Below are 24,996 nucleotides of genomic sequence, written 5' to 3'. Positions count from 1 at the left end.
CGATTGAACCATTGGCAATATCATTCTGGGTTATTGTTGTTTTAGACAGGACAGATGGAAAAACATAAGAGGTCGGGGAGTTGCATTGCTGATTAGGGAGTAGATCACAGCTGTGTTGCTGAAGGATACATTGAAGTGTACTTGTAGTGAGGCATTATGGGTGAGCTCAGGAATAAGAAGGGCAAAATCACAATGTTGGAAGTGTACAATGGACGTCCCAACAGCCTGCAGGAGACAGAGGAGCAGTTGAAAAGGTTAAAAAAAAAGCAGGGGCTCGGGTGGAGAGCAATTTGTTAGATGTGTCCAGGTGGGCTTTTGACAATCCAACAGGGAGGGGGCCATACTAGATTTGGTATCAGGGACTGAGCCAGGCCAGGTGATTGATGTTTCAGTGGGGGAGCATTTTGGGCTTAGCGACCATAATTGCATAAGATTTCGGGTCTTCACGGATAAGGACACGAGTGGCCTGCAGATGAGGGAGCTTAATTGGGTGAGCTCCAATTGCATCCGAATTAGACAGGAACTGGGTAATTTGAATTGGGAGCGGTTATTTGAGGGAAAATCCACATCTGCATGTGGGAGGCTTTCAAAAGGTCAGTTGATTGAAGTGCAGGACAGGCATGTCCCTGCAAAAATGAAGGATGGAAATGGTAGGATTCGGGAACCATGGATGACACGGGAAATTGTCAGCTTAGTAAAGAGGAAAAAGGGAGCGTATGATAGATCTAGGCATCTAAAAACTGACAAAGCCCTTGAGGAATACAGTGAAAGTAGGAAAGAACATAAACATGGAATTAGCAGGGCTAAAACGTCTTCAGCAAACATGGTCAAGGAAAATCCCAAGGCGTTTTATGCATATATTAGCAGCAAGACGGTAGCAAGTGAAAGAGTAGGCCCACATAAGGACAATGGAGGGAAGTTATGCGTGGAACCACAGAAGTGGGTGAAATCCTTAATGAGTACTTTGTATCGGTGTTCACCAGGGAGAAGGACATGACGGATGTTGAGGTCAGGGATAGGTGTGAACTCTCTTGAGAACGTCAATATATCAAAGGGGGAAAGGTTGAGTATCCTATATTCCATTAAGGTAGACAAGTCCCCGGGGCTGGATGGGATCTACCCAGATTACCGAGGGAGACAAGGAAAGAAATAGCTGGGGCCTTAACAGATATCTTCACATCCACTTTGACCACAGGAAAGGTTCCAGAGGACTGGAGAATAGCCAATGTTGTTCCCTTGTTTAAGAAAGGAAGCAGGAATAATCCAGCAAATTGTAGGCCGGTGAGCCTGTCATCAGTGGTGGGGAAGTTTTTGGAAAAGATACTGAGGGACAGGATATATGCAAATTTGGAGGAAAATAGACTGGTTAGTGACAGGCAGCATGGTTTTGTATGGGGAAGATCATGTCTCACCAACTTGATTGAGTTTTTTGAACAGGTGACAAAGAAAATTGATGAGGGAAGGGGTGTGGATGTTGTTTATATGGACTTTAGTGAGGCATTTTATAAGATCCCATATGGCAGACTGGTACAATAACTAAAATTACATGGGATTCACCTGAGGTTTCATCTTTTTGTGAATGCAGAGGACATGACTGAGTTACCGAACAAATATTTCACATTTGTCCTCATAAAGAAGAGAGTAAATGTAAGCTTGCAGCAGAGAAAGGCAGAGTAGAGATTTTGGATAGAAAAAAATAAATAAAATGAAGGTATTAAGAAGGTTGGCATCTGTCAAAAATAACAAATCACCTGGTCCAGATGGAATGTATCCCAACCTGCTGAGGGAAGCTAGGGAGCGAATGAAAGAAACTCCAAACATAATCTTTCAACCCTTCTTGGACATACCCGGGTGCTTCCAGAGGACTAGAGGATTGTAAATGTTAGAAATCCCTGTTCAGGAAGGTGAAGAAGACTAAATCTGGTAATTATAGACCAAGAAGTAAAATCAGTAATGGGTAAATTACTGGAAATCATTGTCACGCCAAAATTGGAGAATTGAGACCTGACTTGGAGCGATCTGCTGTAATAAAGGCAGCCAGCATGATTTGTTAAAGGCAAATTGTGTCTGATGAACTTGATTGGGTGGGCAGGAATAGCGGTAGTGAGACTGCCACGCAATGGTGATTCCCCCCCCCCCCCCCCCCCCCCATTTAATGCTTTGATGAAGTAAAGTATCCCCTATTCTGATGACAACTTGTGTTGATCTACCAGAGGCTTGAGAATCTTGGGCCTCATGAAAACAAATATAAGAGATTGAAAAATAGGAGTGATACAAAAGACTCACTATTTTGTTGCCCTTGAGAAGTCTGTAATTGGAATCCCTTTCAGTCATAAAGAAAGATTTTACAAGTCTCTACTCCATCATAGGTTCTCTCCGCTCACCACCCACCTCCCCACCCACCCACCAGCCCCCGTACCACCCTGTTTAAAATGTAGTAGAAGGTGGGTGGGGTCATTCTGAGGGACTCACATTTCTCTGCGGGAGGATTCCCGATGGTCCATTCTAATTGTGTCAAAAATGTAATTCAAATCCCAGAGAAACGACATAAAAGGACTTTCACCAAAAGACTCTTTATGGAAACCGACCCGATTTGATACTGTTTCTAGAAATGATTTCTCTCAGGGTGTTGCTGTCACACTCTTTACTTACGGTTGGAGCTTCTTGGCCATTCATTAGTTTTTTTTCCATTTTAGGCTGTAAATTTGCAGTGTGCAACATAATTTGCAAAACAGCTTCTGGGAGAAAGGTAAACAATATAATTCTTGAGTTAAGGCTGCACTGAATTTTTATAACATGTATCTTTCTTCGCTGAAAAGTTCATATCAACAATTCAATCTCCAATTTTCCTGAGCACTGCCAGATACCTGATTGGCAAAACTTGGGGCTTGTCTCATTACGTAAACAGGGAAGATGCCATTTATGGTACAATGTGGGTTTCTGCCGGAGAAGTCAGAATGGTAAGGTTGCATTAGCTACAGAGTTCAATTGTTTCGGAAATGTAACAATTTATTTAAATCAGTATAAGGACACCAATTTGGTTGTTACCAGAGTCACTCTGCCTGCTGCATGCAGGTGAAATGAAAGAAAGACACAACCTGGATTTATGCAACTCATCCCAAATTGCTTTACAGCCAATTAAGTACTTTTGAGTTGGTGTCACTGGTATAAAATAGGCAGTTTATCAGGGGTTGAATGGCCTCTCCTGCTCCTCATACATATGTTTATATGTCAACAGAATTCCTATAGTGCACAAGGAGGCCCTTCGGCCCATCAAGTCTGCACCGACCCTCTGAAAAAGCATCCTACCTAGGCCCACTCCCCTACCCTATCACCATAACCCTGCAGCCCCATCTAACCTGCACATCTTTGGGCTTGAAGGGGCAATTTAGCATGGCCAATCCACCTAATCTGCACATCATTGAATTGTGAGAGCAAACAAGAGCACGCGGAGGAAACCCACGCAGACACGGGGAGAAAGTGCAAACTCCACTTAGAGAATCACCCAAGTCCAGATTTGAACATGGATCCCTGGCGCCATGAGATATCAGTTAACCACTGTGCCACGTGTCGCCCATTGTGGGATGGCTGAGATCAGCTAGGCTCAATGGCCTCAGTCATCCATAACTATCTTGTGAACAAAAGGTGGAATTATGGATGGAGATCTGTGGCACAGTGGTTAGCACTCGGAGTCTCAATTGGTCACCCAGACCAGGTGACCCTTACTCTGCTGTGATGCCCTGAAAGGGACAATCATCATACCTTATTGCAAGAATGTTGCAATATTGCAAAATGCTGTTAAAGTAAAATTTGTGCTCTCTGGTTTGGTTAATAAGCACCTGGCTCTAGCTGCTGATACAGCCTGGAGAATTGCCGGGACCATGGCCGTGCATTTGCACGGCAGTGGCCTGCAGTGTCAGCGCCGTGCTTCATGGCAGATACCACTCGTGGACCTGGCCCGCAAAATAGTCCCCCGCTTCGGCTGGCACGCGTGTCCCAGACCCCCCCACTACAGTGCCCCCCAGCCCCGAATATGTCCGCCCCTGCCCACGGATCGGCCCTCTCCCCAGTGTGGTGGCGCTGGACTGAGTCTGCAGCTGCCATGCTGAGTTCCCGATGGGTGAGACCATGAGAGACCCACGCCATCAGGAACTCGGCCGGTCGTGCACGGAGCATCGCGGGCCTCAACCAATGTACGGAGAGGGGAGGAGCATCATGAAAGCGGTACCGCACCCGATTTCAGCATCATCGGGGATTCTCCGCCCCGTCCCTGAACGCAATTTCGGCGTCGGGGATCGGAGAATCCAGCCCTTGGAGACCAAAACTGCACACAATTCTCCAGGTGTGCTCTCTCCAAGTCCTGTGCAATTGTAGAAAGATTTTTTAATTATTGTACTACAATTCTCTTTTGCTGAAGGCCAACATGTCATCTGTGTTCCTAATTGCTTGTTACCTGCATGTTAACTTTTTGTGTACCTTGCATGAGAACATCCAAGTCCGTCTGAATTTTCACACCTTTCAGGAAATATTCCACTTTTCTGTTCTTATGTGAATAACCACACAGTTTTCACATTATACCCCTTCTACCACATTGTTGTCCATTGGCTCTCTTTGCAGCCTCTCTGCCCTCCTCACAGCTTGCATTCTCACCTAAATTCGTACTTTTCAGCAAACCCAGAGACACACTCTGTCCTTTTCTCTCAGTCATTAATATAGATTGTAAATTGCTGAGGCCCCAGCACTGATCCTTGCGACATCCATAAATGACAGCACGCTAACTTCATCTTTGCCCATTTGTCCCCTCTATCTCCTTCCTGTCCTTCAACCACTACCAGGCAATGACCATTGCAAACCAGGCAGAGTCTAACCATCTCCCCTTATCATGCTAGGGAATTTCTATTGTAAATTCCACCCCTGCCCCACCCCATTACACCATCTCCACTATCAACATCCTGGTGGGTCACCATCAACTAGAAATTGACCTAGACCTGGCGTATGAATATTGTGACTTCAAGAGCAAATGAGGGGCTGGGAATTTAGCGGTGAGTAGCTCAACTCCTGATGCCCCAAAGCCAGTGCACCATTTACATGGCAGCACAAGTGGAATGCACTGCACCTGCCCAAATGAGTGGAAGTTCAACAACACTCAAGAAGGACAACACCATCCAGGACAAAGTCTGCTTTATTGGCACTCCATCAACCACTTTAACAGTCACTCCCTCCACCACCAGTGCGCCGTGCCAGCAGAGTGTACCATCCACAAGATACACAGTAGCAACTGTATCCACAAGATACGCAGATAAGCTATTGCTGTACAAGTGACAGGAGAGCAGGAGGTATAAGTTAATGTGAAGGCAAGGGAAAGCCAACATGAGACCGAGAGACTATTATAATTCCCAAGTCAAAACCATTGTTGATCTCCCCGACGGTCCTGTAGAGTATGAGCTTCCCAGATAGAGGGCGGAGGTCACCTCATTCCAAACAGACATAAAAGCCGGCCCAAAGCAGGGCCTGATGTGGTTAGTTCTCCCAGCATGGACTGCAGTGGGAGCAAGGTGCTGCCTCGCGCAGTATGTTGATTGAAGTTAAATAAATCTCTGTACCTTACCCTGGCTTCCTCAAATTGCTAAAAAGAGGAATGCAGAATTTATGTAAGGAGAAGACAGCAAAGCTCACGATGAAAAGGTCAGTTTTCTGTTTGGCAGTAAGAAGAAAAATATAATTTGAGAAGCTCTTGGGGAAGTTATTATGAGTGGGCTAAAAGGGACTGAATTCATTGGGGTAACATTCTCTAGTGTTCTTCCCCATACTCGAAGGATGCCTGTAGTCCTGTAACATCCAATCATGGCTCGTGGTAGAATGTCGCTTTAAGAAATGTTTGGCTGCTCATATTGCTGCAGTGATGTCAGAGTGTGGGTGGTGCTGGGCTGTCTGTTGGTTTTTTACTTTTGTTTTAGGCTGTTTTCTGCAGGATGTGTTTTAGTTTTGTTTTCAGTGTTCGAGCTGAAGCCAGACCAAGCTGGTGTACTGCTGTTCTCTCTGCCATCAAAAGACTATCTCTTGATCATTTGGTGAATGTAGAATTATGAATGTTCTCAGTAGTGAAGTTACACCTGATATCTTTCTGTTTTGAAGGTTTTTTAAGTCTCATGGATGTTAAAAGGACAGCTTAATCATTACTTAGTGTTGTATTCTTTAGGGGTTGTATTTGAATTGATGGTTGCTAAGATGTTCACTGTATGTTTCAAAAAGATTAACTTGAGTTCATAGAATAAACGTTGTTTTGTCTTAAAATTTACTTTTCTATTTCTGCTGTACCACACCTGTAGAGTGGGCCTTGTGCTCCCCATACCACAATCTATTAAATGTTGTGGGTCAGGTGAACTCCATGATACAGTTTGGGGTTCGCTAAACCCTGGCCCATAACAGTAGACAATTTTAAAAATAACGAGAGGAAGAGATAATGAAACAAGTGACCTGAGGGGGAGACTCCACAACTATTCCCATCCTCAATGGTGGCAGAGGTCAGCATTTGAGAAAAAGAATAAAGCATTCACAACAAACTTCAGGTACAAGGGCAAAGTGGATGGATGGTCCATCTCAGCCATCTCCTAAGGTCCCCCAGCAATGCAGATACAGTCCTCAACTAATTCATGTGATGTCAGGTAACAACTGAAGGTTTGGAATATAGAAAATGCTGTAATCCCTGACAGCATTGTGGCTGTAGTACTGAACTCTTGTGACCCAGAACCATCTCCGCACCTCCCCAAGCTGATCCACTGCAGCTACATGATTGGTATCTAACCAACAAATTGCAAAATTGCCCAGGTATGTTTTATCCACGAAAAGCAAGACAAATCCAATCCAATCAATTATTGTCCCAGTAGTCGTCTCAAATCATCAGCAATGTGATACAAGGGGCCATTGGCATTAAGAAGCACTTACTGAGCAAAAGCCCTGCTCACTGATGCTAATTTTGAATTTTGCTAGAGCCACTTGGCTTTGACCTTATCACAGCTTTAATCCAAATATGCACAAAGCTGAACTCAAGAGCTGAGATAATGAGTGGCAGACCCTGACATCAAAGCAGCATTTGACCAAGTGTGGAATCAGTAACTCTTAGTAAAATCCAAATCAATGAGAAGAAGGGGGAAAATCTCACTACAGTTAGAATCATCCTTAGCATCAAGGCAGATGGTTGTTGATCATTAGAGGTCAACATTGCTTAAGGAACTCCTCAGGGTAGTGCCCTAGGCCCAACCATTTTCAAATGCTTCCATCAATGATCTTCCCTTCAATGTAAGGTCAGAGGTAGAGATATTCGCTGGTGATTGCACAATGTGGGTATTGACAATGATCAGGACCATTTGTAGCTCCTCAGATAATGAAGCAGTCCATTCCCAGATACAGCAAGACTGGCTGACATTCAAACTTGGGCTTATAAGTGACACGTGACACAAGTGCCAGGCATTGGCCATCTCCAACAAGAGAGAATCCAGCATTCTCCCCTTGATGTTCAATAGTCTTAGCATCACTCAAACAACCTCCACCATCACATCCTGGAGATTACCAGAGACCAGAAAGTAGAGGAACAGTCACATAGTAATAATGGTACTTGACTAACAAGCCAGACATCCAGATTAATGTCTGAGTTCAAAATCCCACCACAGCAGCTAGTGACCATAAAACTACTGGATTACCAGAGACATCTATCTGACTCACTAAAGTCCTTTAGGGAGGGAAATCTGCTGCCTTTACCTGATCTGGCCAACAGATGACTCCGGACCCACAGTGTAATGGACTATTAAGTTACCTCTGAAATTTCCAGCAAGCCACTTAACTTGCTGATGCCCCACTGCAGAAAAGTTGAATTATGATGAAGTAGGGTGGGCCACTCGCCATTGGGGCCGGTTTAGCACGTGGTTAAATCGCTGGCTTTGAAAGCAGACCAAGGCAGGCCAGCAGCACGGTTCAATTCCTGTACCAGGCTCCCCGAACTGGCACCGGAATGTGGTGACTAGGGGCTTTTCACAGGAACTTCATTTGAAGCCTACTTGTGACAATAAGCGATTTTCATTTTCATTTTCAAAAGAGTACCGTACCAGGGCCAAATACCCCATCCTATCCCATAACGCTGCAACCCAATTTACCTTTGGACATGAAGAGACAATTTAGCATGGTCAATCCACCTAACCTGCCTATCTTTGGACTGTGGGAGGAAACCAGAGCACCCAAAGGAAACCCACGCATGCACAGGGAGAATGTGAAAACTCATCACAGTCACCCAAGGTCGGAATCGAACCCAGGTCCCTGGCGCTGTGAAGCAACAGTGCCAACCACTGTGCCACCATGCCCCCTCTACTGAAAGTGCTGAACCCGCCTATTAAATGATGCACGATGGCTCTCAGTTGTACTCGTCATTTGCAGAATTTGTCCTCTGCTGGAGTGAACAACACAACATTGCATTTAGCTGTGGATGCTGACAGCATCATGCATTTTATCAGGCAGCACAAAGTTTGCTTGCATCAGAAGGAACAGGTGCAGATTGACCATGCACCATTCTCCCCACCCCTAGTTGTGTGGATTCCAAGTTAGCCCCTGTAATCATTTTGGAAATGCAGAGGATATGACTGAGATACTGAAAGAATACTTTGCATCTGCTCTTACAAAAGTGCCAAGCTGGTAGTGCCATGCTGGCAGAGCCAACTTGGCAGTGCTAACCTTTGCTGGGGGCAGTGCTAGGGTAGGACAAAAGTGGGAGAGGTGCGTTTATGTGTGGTGGGCACAAGGGGAGGGCCTGAACGGACATTGAGGGGGGGATCTGCAAGCAATGGGGGTTGGGGGGGTGGTGCGGGGGGGTTGTGCCGGTGATGAATGTTGGGGGTGCAGGTGGTGGGGATTGATGTGGGTGGTGGAATCTGTTGTGATGAATGTTGGGGAGAGGGATCTGCTGGTGATGAGTTATGGGTGGGGGGGATCTGTCAGTGATGCCTACCAAGGGGATGGAGGTGGGTGGGTGAGGGGGAAATCTGCCGGTAATGACTATCAGGGATGCACGGGCATATATTCCAATGCTGACTCTGGGGGGGGTGGAGGGTGGGGTGGCACAATATTGGCGGAGAGAGGATCTGCTGGTGATGACTGTCGGGGGGGGGGGGGGGGGGGGAGATCCCCGAGATGTGGCCTGGGTGCCATTCGGTTGCAGCCTGGTCAAGGAGACCTTTAAAGATGGCCACCAATCTGTTTGAAGCCGGTTCCTGGCTTTAAGAGTCTCTAGTTCACCAGAGTGATGTTATTCACGGCACCCAATCACATTGTTTTTCCAAGAGGCTCAAGATTCCATGAGAAATCCCACCATCTGTTTTTCTTGCTGGAACTGACACTTTACGGTAAGATTAGCATGGATTTCAAAGTACATCTGAAGCTACAGTGGATTAATTAACACAAAATCGCTTAATAAGCACACAAGGTGACTGTGGTCGAACATATGCGCTTTGCTCTGAATCCAAGGAAGTATGGTTGATTCCGCGAGGGGGGGAGAAAGACCCCAAGCATCCCCAAAAAGGGCCTATAAAGGAGAGGGAACATGGGGGGCCTGGCCCTCCCAAACGTACAATACTACCATTGTGCAGCCACTGCAGAAAGAGTGAGGGGATGGGTGGAAGAACCAGAAATGGAATGGGAAAGGACGGAGAAAGCTCCTGCACAGGGTCAACCATCCGGGCTCTCGCCACGGCAGCACTCCCATCCCTGCCAACCAGAGTCAACAAGCCCAGTGGTGGTAGCCACACTCTGAATCAAATGAGACAGCACTTTGGCTTAACCAAAATATCCACTATGGCCCTCATCTGTGGCAACCACAAGTTCACGCCAGCCATGCAAGACACCACCTTCAGGAGGTGGAGACAGGACGGGGGACGCCAACTGTTAGGGACTTCTATACAGAGGACAGGCTAGCGGCCATAGAGGAACTGACAGAAAGACTACAAGTTCCCAACGGGAACCAACTGCAAGACCTACAGGTAAAGAAGATCCCCCGCAAGGAAATGACAACGTACCCACGGACCCTCAGACACATGATGTTAGAGCAACTACTGTTCGCGGGTAACCTGGTTGGGGGGAAACTGCGGCGACCTGTACCGATGACTATTAGAAAGGGCACGTTACCCACTGGATGAAATCCGGGAAAGGTGGGAGGAAGAACGAGGGATTGAAATAGGGTGGGGACTCTGGAACGAAGCACTGAACAGGGCCAACTCCACCTTCACTTGCGCAAGACAAGTGAGTAAGGCAACCTACCCACTTGCCTTATGCAAGTGAAAGTGTTGCACAGATACACCTGACAAGAAGCCAAATGAGTAGGTTCTTCCAGGATTTGAGGACAAATGTGAAGGGTGCCAGGGAGGCCTGGCCAACCACACCCACATGTTCTGGACATGCCCCCGACTTGTTAGGTACTCGATAGCCTTCTGTGAAGCAATGTCTAAGATTTTGTGGGTGTGAGTGGAACCTAGCCCAAAAGTTGCAGGCGGGGGAGGGGCGGTTAGGGGGGGCAATTCTAATGGAGAGCTCTGGTCAATTTTATCCGATCTACATACCTTTGTTTACTGTACAGTATATAAAATGGAAAACTTCAAAGAAACATTCAAAAAATTAATAATTTGATATTTTGCTTGAGTAGGAGAAGGAAATGACACAGATTTAGGTTTTAAATTTAAGTGAGGCAATGTTCAAGTGCTGAGGGTGTGTCTGTACCACACATAGTGCAGTATTCATGAAGGTGCTTCAACAACACTTCCTCAATTAGTAATGAGTAATAAATGGTGACTTTGGAAGAGATATTTACATCTCGTTGTTATGTTTCTTAAATGAATGCTAGAAGTCGTTCAGCAGTTGAAGGATGGTTTATTGTGCTCCACAATAAATGACTTTGTTAACTTTTACTTACAGAATAGCAATTGGAAAAATACTGCTTTTCTATGCTCTGCAACTAGGCCTGACTACACTCGCAGCCCTGAGCTCAACTTCCGTCCCTGTCCTGCTCCACCGTCTCTCCAGCCAAAGTGAGCGAGGACGGGCCTTCGGTGTCACTCTTATATGTCCCCGTGCTGCCCCCTGGTGGTACTTCCATTTCCCATCAGCCCCTTCTGTACACACTCAGGCGAGGATCACTACACTCGTGAATGAAGAAAAAAGGAGAAATAAATTAACCACCGCAATCCAGATAAACTCAAATTCAAAGGGGTAAACTTCAATGAACCATAAAGTCAATAGGGTGATAGCGAGACAGCAGCAGCTTGATGTCTTGTTGACGAAGTGAAGGAAAAATACAGGATGACAAACAGATGAGGTTACATCACAAGGACTTGTACCAACCTGCCATTATCCTTCCATGTGGAAACACAGCTGGATGTTGACCTCCCTGGCCTTATCTGGGGATCTCTGTGTGTGAAGATTCCGATTTTCCAAGGAGGCAGTGCCAGAATTGTGATACACGTTGCATTTGCTCTTTCGGCACGATTGAGGTCAAACAAGGCTGGTGGCTCTGAATGTCACTTTGGCCCTGAAGGTGACAGACTCATTTACCTGTGGTGTGAGTGCCCTCGCTAACAAGGCAACACTCATGCCATATAATGTCCAAGCAGGATTGAGGTCAGGCAGGACCCTGCTGGTATCTGTGAATATCACATTGGGAAATATCCCTCAGGCCTAATGGGGAGGGGATGAGGAAAGGGTCTGATAACAATAGAGAGATGGGAGAAATGCTGCACCGGGAAGAAGGGAAAAGGATGCAATAGGAGCAAGGGGGAATGGTCATGATAGAATAGAATTTACAGTGCAGAAGGAGGCCATTCGGCCCATCGAGTCTGCACCGGCTCTTGGAAAGAGCACACTACCCAAGGTCAACACCTCCTCCTATCCCAATAACCCAGTAACCCCACCCAACACTAAGGGCAGTTTTGAACACTAAGGGCAATTTACCATGGCCAATCCACCTAACCTGCACATCTTTGGACTGTGGGAGGAAACCGGAGCATCCGGAGGAAACCCACGCACACACGGGGAAGATGCGCAGACTCCGCACAGACAGCGACCCAAGCCAGAATCGAACCTGGGACCCTGGAGCTGTGAAGCCATTGTGCTATCCACAATGCTACCGTGCTGATGGAGACAACATAGAGAGGGGGTGAAGCAAAAGGTAGTCTGCAGTCACAATGGTGGGGTTGTGGGATAGGCCTTACAAAGAACATCTGTGACACCGAAGGGGACCGTTCTGCCTGATGGGAATATCCCTGCTCCTCCTGGCCCGCAAGGACTGCTGACAAAGACACTAATGATCTGATACCTATCGCTCCAGTCTGCTTTTTCCTGTCAGATTGCCTGTACCCCTGGGAATCTCGCACATCAATAGTGAGTGTTAAATCAGGCTCCCAAATATACTGTGGGATCTTTAGTTCAATACATTACTGGATCGCTCTACCCCTCCATTGCAGCTCACAAGGACACTCCAAAATCTACCACCATGTATAAAGTGGTGAGTCTGTGAACTGTGTGTTGAGGTTGCATTGCCTGTATTTAAATATTTCACACTCCCTGACTCCCACTGCACATTAACTTGGCCAATAATTGGCGACTTGAGGGCGTCAGCTGGGGGGGACAATGGATGGACCAACCTAGCTTTTGCCTGTCACCTGTAAAATCAGGTCGAGATGGGGCAGACTGGTCAGGAGCAGAGGAGTCACCTGCAGAATTGTATGGTTAATGCATCTGCAAACCTGCCCACAGGAGTCTAAAATGCTTCCCCAAATCAACCAACGACGTTAGGTTTCTGCTATCTTTAACCCCCACCCATACCCGCGCCCCCCCCCCCCCCACCCCCACCCAAATGCCCCCCCTCGCCCTCACCCCTGGCAATTTATTCAGTTAAATGTATTGTCACCTTAAATTCCCAACTAAAAGAGATTTGAATATTATCGTAAGAGCTTCAGTAAACTACTCCAGTTATAAAATATTTTCGGCCCCAGAATATTTGAGTAAAGAAATATACCTCAGAATAACATATACTTTAAAGGTTTATTATAGCGAAAGATTAACTCACTGAAGTTAGCTCACTGAGGTAAATCACTGGCTTTTAAAGCAGACCAAGCAGGCCAGCAGCACGGTTCAATTCCTGTACCAGCCTCCCCGGACAGGCGCTGGAATGTGGCGACTAGGGGCTTTTCACAGTAACTTCATTGAAGCCTACTCGTGACAATAAGCGATTTTCATTTTTTTCATTTCATACTCTCTCACACAACTTAGAATTCACCATTCGAGAATCCTAGAAGAGTTAGGGTTCACAATGAGACTGCAACCTTTCATAACAGCTACTTTCTACTACTTTATTCTAAAGATTTAAATCTTAGATTACATCATAGTAATGGTTTCGATATTACAGAATGTAAATTCAAGTTGAATCAATTATCTAAATATAAATGCAACGTACAAATGAATTTTATTGTTTGTAAATACAAATTTCAAATCCCCTTTAAAAAGATGTAGGGACTTCACACAATTAACAAACTACTTTAAACTAACAATCAAACAGATACAGCACAGTTTACAGCTGTCTTGACTCAGTTATGACTAAATTTATTAAACGTCTCAACACATTGATAATCTGACTGACTTGTTTACCTAAACCTCTAATTTAAAGAAAATCGTTGCCTTTAGAATGAACCAACTATTGACTGTTCACTATTAATCTTCGTTTGAGTGTTTCTCGAGCATCAAATCACGTTTTTTTCTAAAATGCAGCTGTTGCGTTATCGGCTGTTTCCCTGTCTGGAAAAACCTGTCCTCAAAGTCGATGGCCGCAATTCTCCGCACTCACGACGATGCGGAGAATAGCGGGGGTTGTAAAATTTTATGGCCACGCTAGTCTGATGCCCTCCCGCTATTCTCCCCCCCCCCCCACGCCCGACTCCCGATACGAATCGCTACCGCCGTTTTTTTACGGCCAGCAGCGATTCTCAGCTGTCCGATGGGCCGAGTTCCCAGCCCTTTACGGCCGTAAAGTGCCGATTTTTAAAACCATGGCACCGATTGGCACGGCAGTACCACGGCCGTGCCAATGGTGCCATGGGCCCGCGATCGGTGGGCACCGATCGCGGGCAGCGGGTCCGATACCCGCGCACTCTTTGTCCTTCCGCCGCCCCACTGTATCACTTCGCGGGGCGGCTGAGGGGCATCCCGGCCCACGCATGCGCGGTTTTCGCGCAAATGCGCGATGACGTCATCCGCGCATGCGCGGGTTGGAGTCTTCCAATCCACGCATGCGCGGCTGACGTCATGTGACGCGTCAGCCGGCGCAAACTCTGGCAAGCGGGCTTAACAAAATTCGTTAAGCCCGCGATGCCGGAGTTTACGGCGGCGGCATGCTAGCCCCGACCGGGGACCAGAATCGGTTCCCGGTCGGGGAGGGGGAGGCTGGCGTCAAACCCGCCCGGATTTGACGCCAGCCTTACGATTTCTCCCTCTCTGGGAGAATCGCGCCCGATATGTCTGCATGTGTGTGAAATTAATGTGTATGATTTTCTCAGAGGACTTTGAACTGTCTTGGTGGGGTAAACATTTTAAATCTTTCACTGACTGAAATGGGTTATATCCTTAACTAGCAAGGATTCATTTGCCTTGGAGGTGGTTCAGTAACATTCTCAGAGGAGAGGGTTGTTGAGAGGTTTCGATGATGAGCAGCTGAGTATTTTGGGCCAATACATTCAGGTGTTTAAAGGAATGAGAGGCAATCACACTGATATATTAAAGGGTATCAAAGGATTTTACTGGATAGGGACTGAGAGGTTGTTTCCCCAGCTGGGGATAGAGCTTCAGGATAAGGATCCAATTGTTTAGGACTGAGATCTGGAAAAATGTCAGCACTCAAAGGGTGATGACAGAATATTCTCCACTTGCCTGGATGGGTGCAACTTCAATAATAGCCAAGAAGCTCAAAACCATTGAAGACAAAACTTGATGGACCACCATCCCTTTGGTAGCAGCTTACAAACTCATGACTTCTATAACCTCATAGAATCATAGAATTTACAGTGCAGAAGGAGGCCACTTGACCCATCGAGTCTGCACCGGCCCTTAGAAAGAACATTCAACTTAAGCCCACACCTCCACCCTATCCCTGTAACCCCACAGAACCTTTTTGGACACTAAGGGAAATTTAGCATAGCTAATCTACCTAACCTGCACAACTTTGGTTTGTGGGAGGAAAACAGAGCACCTGGAGGAAACCCACGCACACACGGGGAGAATGTGCAGACTCCATGCAGACAGTGACCCAAGCTGGGAATCGAACTTGGGATCCTGGAGCTGTGAGTCGACAGTGCTAACCACTGTGCTGCCGTGCTGCCTGGAAAGTCACTGATTTTGAAATGTAAGGAGATCGTCAAAATATACAAGGTGCAATGTTGCAGCAAACGAACACCACTAAATATTGGATTACGATCCCAGCATTGATTATGTCTGGAAGATAAGATAGGACAACTCTTCCAAGTCAATACCTCGTCTGATTCTCATCAGTCCAAGAAATAAAGTTCAAATAATGAGAGGCTCTGTAAGATGCACATGATAAACAAACAGATATGGAGTTGCCGCTTAAGGCAGAAGGTCAGAGTGATCCACCAACAAGAGAGGACACGGTTCCCTGTGGCACTGTCAAAGATCCGTAATGAGCTGCAGTGATGTGAGGTGACCATCCCATATGGAGCAACGTTGATGAGGAATGATTGTCAGTTGAGAGAGTGATCCAACAGCATTAAACTGAAAAATCCCATAGCATCAACACTGTGTGCACATTTAAATTTTGAGAGTGAGAGTTAAGGGAGATGAGGCACACAACACACAAAAGTACAAACTTTTTTGTGTTGTTCTCTGTTTTGCTTTACCTGGATGGCTTGAATGGCTAATATGAAACAAAGAACAACAAGTTTTGTTAACGAACGAACTATAAATTTATTTGCACTACTCACTATGATTCGTTCACATTCCTAGAGTAGAAGGTCTCTATATTAAACTATACAATATCTAACTGCAGAACTCTCAAGTACACAGCTGATCTCTCTCTCTTGCCTCACTATCTTCTGTCTCTTTTATTTTCTTCTTCTGTCTGACCCACAAGTCACAGCCCCATCCCTTATATAGTTATGGGACTCGCTCCCTCTAGTGGCTGTCTGTATACATTTCATTAACTCTTGCATTGCCTTCAATTATGAAACAACAGCCGGGATTCTCCTCTACCTGGCGGGGCGGGGGGTCCCGGCATAGCGGAGTGGCGCCAACCACTCAGGCATCGGGCCTCCCCAAAGGTGCGGAATTCTTCTCGCCATTAGGGGCAGGAGTGGTTTCCGCTACGTCGACTGGCGCCAAAACCGGCGCCAACGGACTTTGGCGCTAGGCCGCTCGGCATCAGGGCTGGCCGAAAGGCCTTTGCCAGTCCAAGCATGCGCCGGTGCGTCAACGGCCGCTGACGTCACCACCGGCGCATGCGCGGTAGGGGGGGTCTCTTCCACCTCCGCCATGTGGAGGCCGTGGCGGCGGTGGAAGAAAACGAGTGCCCCCACGGCGCTGGCCCCCCTTTTGATTGCGGGCCACCGTGGAGGTACCCCGCCGGGTCCAATCGCCCCACGCCCCCCCACGACACCGGGGGCCCGCTCGTGCCGCCAATCCCGCTGGCACCAGAGGTGGTTTAAACCACGTCGGCGGGATTGGCCTGTCAGCGGCGGGGCTTCAGTCCATCACAGGCCGGAGAATCGGCGCAGGGGGCCCGCCGATCGCCGCGGGTGGCAGAGAATTCCGGCCACGGCGGGGGCGGGATTTACGCCGGCCCCGGGCGATTCCCCGACCCTCCAGGTCGGAGAATTCCGCCCCACATATTTGTCAACCTGTATTTACAAGTCAAGAGAAAACTGTTGAAAAATCCAAATTTCAATGAACTATCACTCTTACCAGATTAGGCAGAATACCTGTACATTTCAAAGACACAATTGAACAATTAATGTGAGAGTGAATACATTGGTAAATACTGATCACAATATTCTATTTCTATTATGTACATATTTTATAATTTGTGTAATTCTTTCTATTTAGGAAATCTGGGTGTTTTATGATATTGTTCTGTACTGTATATAGTTTAACAAATGGTGTTGTATATATCGTCACAGGGAATTATGCAATTTAACATGTGCTAGAGCAGTTGGAGCAGTATTTGTCAGCAGGTAACACGTGGATGAAGAGCTGTACTTTGCATTTATATTTAGATAATTGATTCAACTTGAATTTACATTCTGTAATATCGAAACCATTACTATAATGGTTAGTCTTCAATCTTTGTTTGGATTACAAATCATTGTCATCGTATTTGGCTGGCTGTGTTCTGAACTACTGCTTACAATGATTACAACTAGTAGCTATGATAAACATGAATGCAAAATATTAGGGTAACAGAAAAACAAAGTTACACTATGAAAAACGTTGGGCAGGATGTTACCGGGGGCTACAGGAGCCAGTTACCAGAGAAAATCAGGGCCTTGAACCCACACGTGCCCGCAGCAGGAAATATTCAGCAATTTTCCCAGAGTTGCCTCATAATAGGCCATCACCCACTTTGCCAAACGATTAAGGATAGTGAGGGCGGTATAGATGCTGCTGACAATCAGGGGGTTGGCAGCTCTGACGTTCAGCAGCCCCATTGGGGGAGGAAGACATGGCCAAGGAAGGTCACGTGGAGTCAAGGACCTATTAAGTACCTCAATATAACGCTGCCATCTAAAAAAAACAAAAAAAAATTACATCAAAACCAGTGGAAGCAAGTAATCAGATATCTTCTGATGGACCACATGAGCCACAAGGGTGACCTTCCCTCTCCATGGAGTTCTCTGTGCCTCCAGCTCCACAGGTCCCTCAGATGGGTGAGATGGCTGCCTCCATGATGGTATCAACCCTGCAAATGGTGCAGGGGCCACTCCACTGCCATCATAATGCTGGTGGGCTAGGAAAATTGCTCTTAATAGGGTCATGTCTTATTTCAATTGGTTGCCTGCCTGAGTACGGTGAGGAAAACTTGCCCAGTAACTCTGTCAGATAATCTCAGAATTATTTCTGAACCAGCTACTACAAAACAAACACATTGAAAGTGGGAACCTATATGCCAGGCAAATTAGGAACAAATGTGAACATTGATTTATGCAACTTGATGCAGTTCACGTAGAGCGCTTTGAAATTCTTCATTGTGACGATCGCACTCCAGGGCTCTCTCAAAGAATCCAATGGCTTCTGACTTCTTGCCATCGAGCTGGTACAATAGTCCCAATATGCCAAAGGCTACACTGTCTATTGAATATTCGTCCAGTCGATCTTCAGCAATTTGTTTCAGTTTGGCATGGCATTCGTCATTCGTCTTGCTCTTGACTTTGAGTTTTAAGCATTCCTTGAAATGGTTAATGGCATTACGCAGGGATTTCTTCCTGTAAAGATGGTACAATCCGTAATTCCACAGTACTAATTGTCTATTCAAACGGTTGCAATCTTCATTTCTAATCAGGTTTTCGTAGATCTCATCGACTTTGGAATATTCTTGAGTTTCTTCATAAATTTTTACCAGGTCAAGTATTGCGAAATAGAGTGAAGGTTTCTGATCAAACGCTGTTTGAAAATGGTACTTGCAAAGTGCAATCAATTCTTTTCTTTCTTGCTGAGCGTAATATTTGTGAGGTGTTTCCTTCACTGCATTGAGCCTCTTTCTGTAGCATAAGCCGATCTGGTGGTGAAGGAGTGCAGAATTTGGTCTTAACTTCAGTGCCTTTTTCAATATCTGCAGGGCATAATCAACATATCCTGATTTTCTTAAAACTTTGGCTGCGTACTGAATTATATACGGATCATCAGGTGAATTCTGCAGCACTTCTTCCAATAATCTGTAAAATTCTTCTTTTCGATGAAATTCCTGTAGTCTAAGAGCCAACATGATCTTGAGAAAAGAGTCCTTTGGGCTCAGTGCTAATGCACGGTGTAACTGCTTCACTACTTTGCAGTGTTTAGGAAACTGTGGGTCACCAAAGGTTTCTTTAATTCGAAACATCGCAGTTGCATGAACTGTATTCCATTCAACGTTATCAGCATCCTCTGCCACTGCCTTCTCAGTACATTTACTTGCCTCTTCATAATATTTCCAGCCAAATTTCAACAGTGACCAACCCTTCTCCCCGTATACTTCAGGTATCATTGCTGTGTACCGAGAGGCATCAGGAAATTGTTGACAGATCCTCTCCAGTTTGTCGAGGTAGGACTGAGCCTCTTCCAGCTTTCCTACGTGATAATAAACCCAGGCTGCGTTTCCATAGGCGACAATGCTCCATTTATCAATGTCAAATTGGTGACACTTCCTCAGAATCTCTTCAGCTTTCCATAAATTATTGAAAGACTCTTCACAATTTCCTCTCACACAGTTGATAAAAGTAAGTAGATTGTAAGGCATGACTTTATATTTCACAATATCGGACTCTATTGTATAATGTATTCGTTCCAGCAAATCATCCCACTCAACATTTTCTACTTGCAGATTCCATGTGAAGTGACATTGCAGCTGAAGTAATTTCACTTTCAGGGAGTCCCTTTCAGCGTCACTGTAAGAAATACGTTAAAATATTTATTAGTTTTATGTTTAAACAATCAATGATGGGTTAATTATTACTCACTAGCCACAGAACATAAAACATTACAGCGCAGTACAGGCCCTTCGGCCCTCAATGTTGCGCCGACCTGTGAAACCACTCGAAAACCCATCTACACTATTCCCTTATCATCCATATGTCTATCTGATGACCATTTGAATGCCCTTAGTGTTGGCGAGTCCACTACTGCGGCAGGCAGGGCATTCCACGCCTTTACTACTCTCTGAGTAAAGGACCTACCTCTGACATCTGTCCTATATCTATCTCCCCTCAATTTAAAGCTATGTCCCCTCGTGCTAGACATCACCATCCGAGGAAAAAGGCTCTCACTGTCCACCCTATCTAATCCTCTGAGCATCTTGTATGCCTCAATTAAGTCACCTCTTAACCTTCTTCTCTCTAACGAAAACAGCCTCAAGTCCCTCAGCCTTCTTAAGATCTTCCCTCCATACCAGGCAACATTCTAGTAAATCTCCTCTGCACCCTTTCCAATGCTTCCACATCCTTCCTATAATGCGGCGACCAGAATTGCACGCAATACTCCAAATGCGGCCGCACCAGAGTTTTATACAGCTGCAACATGACCTCATGGCTCCGAAACGCAATCCCTCTACCAATAAAAGCTAACACACCGTACGCCTTCTTAACAACCCTCTCAACCTGGGTGGCAACTTTCAGGGATCTATGCACATGGACACCGAGATCTCTCTGCTCATCCACACTACCAAGAATCTTACCATTAGCCCAGTGCTCTGTCTTCCTGTTATTCCTTCCAAAATGAATCACCTCACACTTTTCTGCATTAAACTCCATTTGCCACCTCTCAGCCCCGCGCTGCAGCTTATTCATGTCCCTCTGTAACTTGTAACATCTTCCGCACTGTCCACAACTCCATCGACTTTAGTGTCATCTGCAAATTTACTCATCCATCCTTCTACGCCCTCCTCCAGGTCATTTGTAAAAATGACAAACAGCAGTGGCCACAAAACAGATCCTTGTGGTACACCACTAGTAACTGAACTCCAGGCTGAACATTTCCCATCAACCACCACCCTTTGTCTTCTTCCAGCTAGCTAATTTCTGATCCAAACTGCTAAATCACCCTGAATCCCATGCCTCCGTATTTTCTGCAATAGCCTACCGTGTGGAACCTTATCAAACGCTTTACTGAAATCCAAAAACACCACATCAACTGCTTTACCCTCATCCACCTGTTTGGTCACCTTCTCAAAGAACTCAATAAGGTTTGTGAGGCACGACCTACCCTTCACAAAACCGTGTTGACTATCTCTAATCAAATTATTCCTTTCCAGATGATTATACATCCTATCTCTTATAAACCTTTCCAAGACTTTGCCCACAACAGAAGTAAGGCTCACTGGTCTATAGTTACCGGGGTTGTCTCTACAACCTTCTTGAACAAGGGGACAACATTTGCTATCCTCCAGTCTTCTGGCACTATTCCTGTAGACAAAGATGACTTAAAGATCAAAGCCAAAGGCTCAGCAATTTCCTCCCTAGCTTCCCAGAGAATCCTAGGATAAATCTCATCCGGCCCAGGGGACTTATCTATTTTCACACTTTCCAGAATTGCTAACACCTCCTCCTTATGAACCTCAAGCCCTTCTAGTCTAGTAGCCTGAATCTCAGTATTCTCGTCGACAACATTGTCTTTTTCCTGTGTGAATACTGATGAATAATATTAATTTTGCACCTCTCCTATCTCCTCGGACTCCACGCACAACTTCCCACTACTGTCCTTGACTGGCCCTACTCTTAGCCTAGTCATTCTTTTATTCCTGACATATCTATAGAAAGCTTTAGGGTTATCCTTGATCCTACCTGCCAAAGACTTCTCATGTCCCCTCCTGGCTCTTCTTAGCTCTCTCTTTAGGTCCTTCCTTGCTAACTTGTAACTCTCGAGCGCCCTAACTGAACCTTCACGTCTCATCTTTACATAAGCCTCCTTCTTCCTCTTGACAAGTGTTTCAACTGCTTTAGTAAACCACGGTTCCCTCACTCGACCACTTCCTCCCTAGAAAGCTATTGACAGCTCAAAATAAGTCAACTACGCAGCTGATAATTAAAAGCTGAAACACACATATAAACGGCAAAAATCAGACGGGTGAAGACCAACTGCACAATGGAACCTGTGTGGCACTCTGATGCACGTTAACACCATGACATTCATTTGTCCCTTCCCACCAATCAGAACCGCAACCAACCTGAAAACAGCCACAAAGGTTGACAACACAACAGTTCATGCAGCACCATGACATTTGGGACCCCAGAGTCATATTACTGTATTATTTGTAAAGTGCGAGGTGCTCATTTTTATTTTAATATTTAACTCGGTATTTAACATTGACACCGGAATCATTTATCATTCGATTCAGTCTACCAGCTACACAGATAGCTGAAGGGAATTCACTCGATGAGGCTCCAGCGTTTTAAGATAAAGTGCCGGCCGTTTCTACCTTATTGTGACCACTGAGTGACATATATTTATATCTATATCTGTTATCCCCATACAAAAATCTCTTTTACCTCATGATGATCAGGATAAAGAGGTTCAATTGCTTCTTCACGTCTGCTTCTGCGGATCAGCTGCAAATCACAACTAAGTATGTTCACGCACCTGCATCCTGTAGAGAAATTTAACAAAATTGGAATTGAAACTGAAAGCATGTGATTTCTTATCATTTGCAGGAAATGTGTTAAATGTGGGAAAATGTGTCATCGGCAACAGGAAATAACATGGGCGGAATTCTCCTCTCCCCACGCGGCGTGGGAGAATCGTGGAATCGTGGGAGGGCCCCCCGACATTTTTAACGCCCCCCTGGCACCCCCCGCGGTTCTCCACCCCCCCCCCCCCCTCCCTGCAGCCGCCGCCACGCAAGATCAAGCCGTCACGTCTTGCGGTACGGCTGAGGGGAAAGACAGCCACTGCTCATGCGTGGGTTCGTGCCGTCAGCGTCATGACGTTAGCCGCGCATGCGCGGGTTGGAGCCGGCCAACCTGCGCATGCGCGGCTGACGTCATTAGGCACGCCGGCCGCGTCATTCTTGGCGCGACGCCCCCGCGGCCAAGAGTTACGGAGCGCCGCTCCTAGCCCCGCTGGGAGGGGAGAATAGGGGGCGAGGGGCCGAGTTCACGACGGCCCTCCCAATTTTTCCCGGGAGCAGAGAATTCCGCCCCATATCTTTTCCAAGATTAGTTTCTCGCCACATTGTTTAGAAAGTGCTATATGTGCTCCTCTGCTGACGTTCTCTTCTGTTGTATACTGATAATTGCTGGACTTCATAAAAGAACACATTTATTTTAATTGATTTGGGATTACAATGACAGGTGAACAATGTCCTTGAACTGTGCCCCAGACTTAAATAAATAATAATAATAATAATATTTATTGTCACAAGTAGTGTTTTTCTAAATTCACCTATATGTTTTAGAATTCCCCTTATACCAACGACCTTAAGGGCCAATATTTTAAAACGGCGAACAGGGAACTCCCTCCCTGACTCCAGTACAGGCCTCTGTGAGTGCTATTCGGGTCAAACTCTCCTTTCAAGTTATCCCCCGGTATAACTCATACCTTCACTGAAGAATTTTACTTACTTACCCCTTAATCGCATCGATGTTCCGGGTCCTGCGTTCTTAAGGAAGTGAAGTAAGCTAATAACCACTTTTTCAGGTTAAATTATTTTATTATTAACATACTCTTTTCTATTTCATTAAATTAAAACATTATTTACTTTTTGGATGTTGTCTGGTTGGTTGTTGAGGCCTTCAGACTCTCTCTCTCTCTCTTTCTCTTTCAAGTCTCCTGGTCATCCCTCCTGGTGCAGTTTTCTCTTTTTCTCCTCTTCTGTCTTCAGTGGCTGCTGCTCCTGCTGCTGGGCCGTCTTCCTTCTGGTCTGGTCTGGTCTGCCGTTGGGCCGCTTCTCTCCTGGGCCTTCCCTCTCCTGGGCCGCTGCTCCTGCTGTCCTTCTTCCTTCTTCGGGTGCCGCTGGTGTTCTGCTCCTGGTGTTCTGCTCCTGGTGTTCTGTGGCGTGGTTCCTTTGTGCCTGCTTCTTGCCTCGTGGGGAGAAAAAGGAGGAGTCTGAAGCCCGCGCTGGTTTCTTTGTTCCAGCTGTTCTGGAAGCCCGCGCTGGCTGATCTCTGGCGCGAGATCGGGACCTCCGATAAGGATCGGACTTCGGGTCTTAAAGGGGCAGTCCATCACAATTTTCCAACAACACAAAGAGATTTTTTAAAACTTTTTTCTTCTGCCTTTCTCCTGCTGCAGGTTGTAATAACCATTTTGATAGACTGAAATTGCTGCCCACAGTTTCTGTGCCCTTCAGCTGCCACCAACCTCTTGTGGGATCTTTCCCTGCACTCTCCCCGATCAGATGTTGGCAGACCTCTATTTTTCAAATGACACATTCTGTATTTTCCAGAACACCCCGTCTTGACATTTGAAACATTACTATAATTTGGTTTATTGTCCCCCCATCCAATTGTACTAACCTACATCCCTGATCATTGTCATTTGTATGCATATCACAGACCAGTGTCAATACGAGTCTTGTTTTCCGTTTCTGATTGGAATGTGGTAATTGTGATATCTTTTACCCCCCACTGATCCCCTAGTCTTATTAATTTAAAATGTTCAATTGATCCTGCTTGTATTCCTAACTTCCCCATTAATGTCTAACATTGTCGTGAATCATGTAAGTCTGCCAACCCCTGGTTTACATGAGAGAACATCTTTCTGACAACGTATATATTTTTCATTTCAGCATTTACAAAACCGCATTGAACCGTCTCTTTTTTTTTTCTTCCCAAACAAATTCTCCCTATTGTTCTATACATAGTAAAATTTTTATCTTATCTTAACACCTTATTCATTACCTAACCAATAGACTGTGTGTTACACTTTACATATTTTCAACTGTTAACAATTTAATATCAATATCGAAACATCGCTTCTTGGCTTTTGGAACAATAATTATTACATACTAAACTAACCCTCTATTAAAACATTCACAGTTTAGAAATGCGGATCAAGTTATTTAACGACACACATACCCCCCTTCTCATATATATACAACAGTCCCTATCAATTTACATGAAAATAAAATTTTTTTCTTATCAACGAGTATAGCTCTTCAATGCAATATTGCTTTGTTGCATTGGTAACAATTTTCCCGCCGTAGTATCAAGCTACTGAAATTCTTAACCTATTATCATTGATCATATTGGGGTTCCTCGTCAGTCGCTGCTATCTGCTGCC

General features: G+C 45.7%; 2 protein-coding genes across 2 annotated transcripts in view; one reads left to right on the top strand and one right to left on the bottom strand.

Annotated features, from left to right (window-relative positions):
- Positions 1-24,996, top strand: part of LOC119950988 (interferon-induced protein with tetratricopeptide repeats 5-like) — a 999,792-nt gene that overhangs the window by 342,807 nt on the left and 631,989 nt on the right. The window lies entirely within an intron of this gene.
- LOC119950962 (interferon-induced protein with tetratricopeptide repeats 5-like) overlaps positions 17,197-24,996 on the bottom strand; it is a 64,147-nt gene continuing 56,347 nt past the window's right edge. Inside the window, exons 2-3 of the mRNA XM_038773992.1 lie at positions 22,266-22,363; positions 17,197-19,670 (exon numbers count right to left, since the gene is read on the bottom strand). Of these exons, the coding sequence (XP_038629920.1) occupies positions 18,230-19,670; positions 22,266-22,270 (1,446 nt within the window). The 5' untranslated portion in view covers positions 22,271-22,363 and the 3' untranslated portion in view covers positions 17,197-18,229. The remainder of the gene's footprint in view (positions 19,671-22,265; positions 22,364-24,996) is intronic.

This window comes from Scyliorhinus canicula, chromosome 16 (assembly GCF_902713615.1).
Source record: "Scyliorhinus canicula chromosome 16, sScyCan1.1, whole genome shotgun sequence".
In the NCBI taxonomy this organism is placed as follows: domain Eukaryota; kingdom Metazoa; phylum Chordata; class Chondrichthyes; order Carcharhiniformes; family Scyliorhinidae; genus Scyliorhinus; species Scyliorhinus canicula.
The sequence above is the reverse complement of the archived record's forward strand: the minus strand, read 5'-3'. Positions and strand labels throughout refer to the sequence as shown.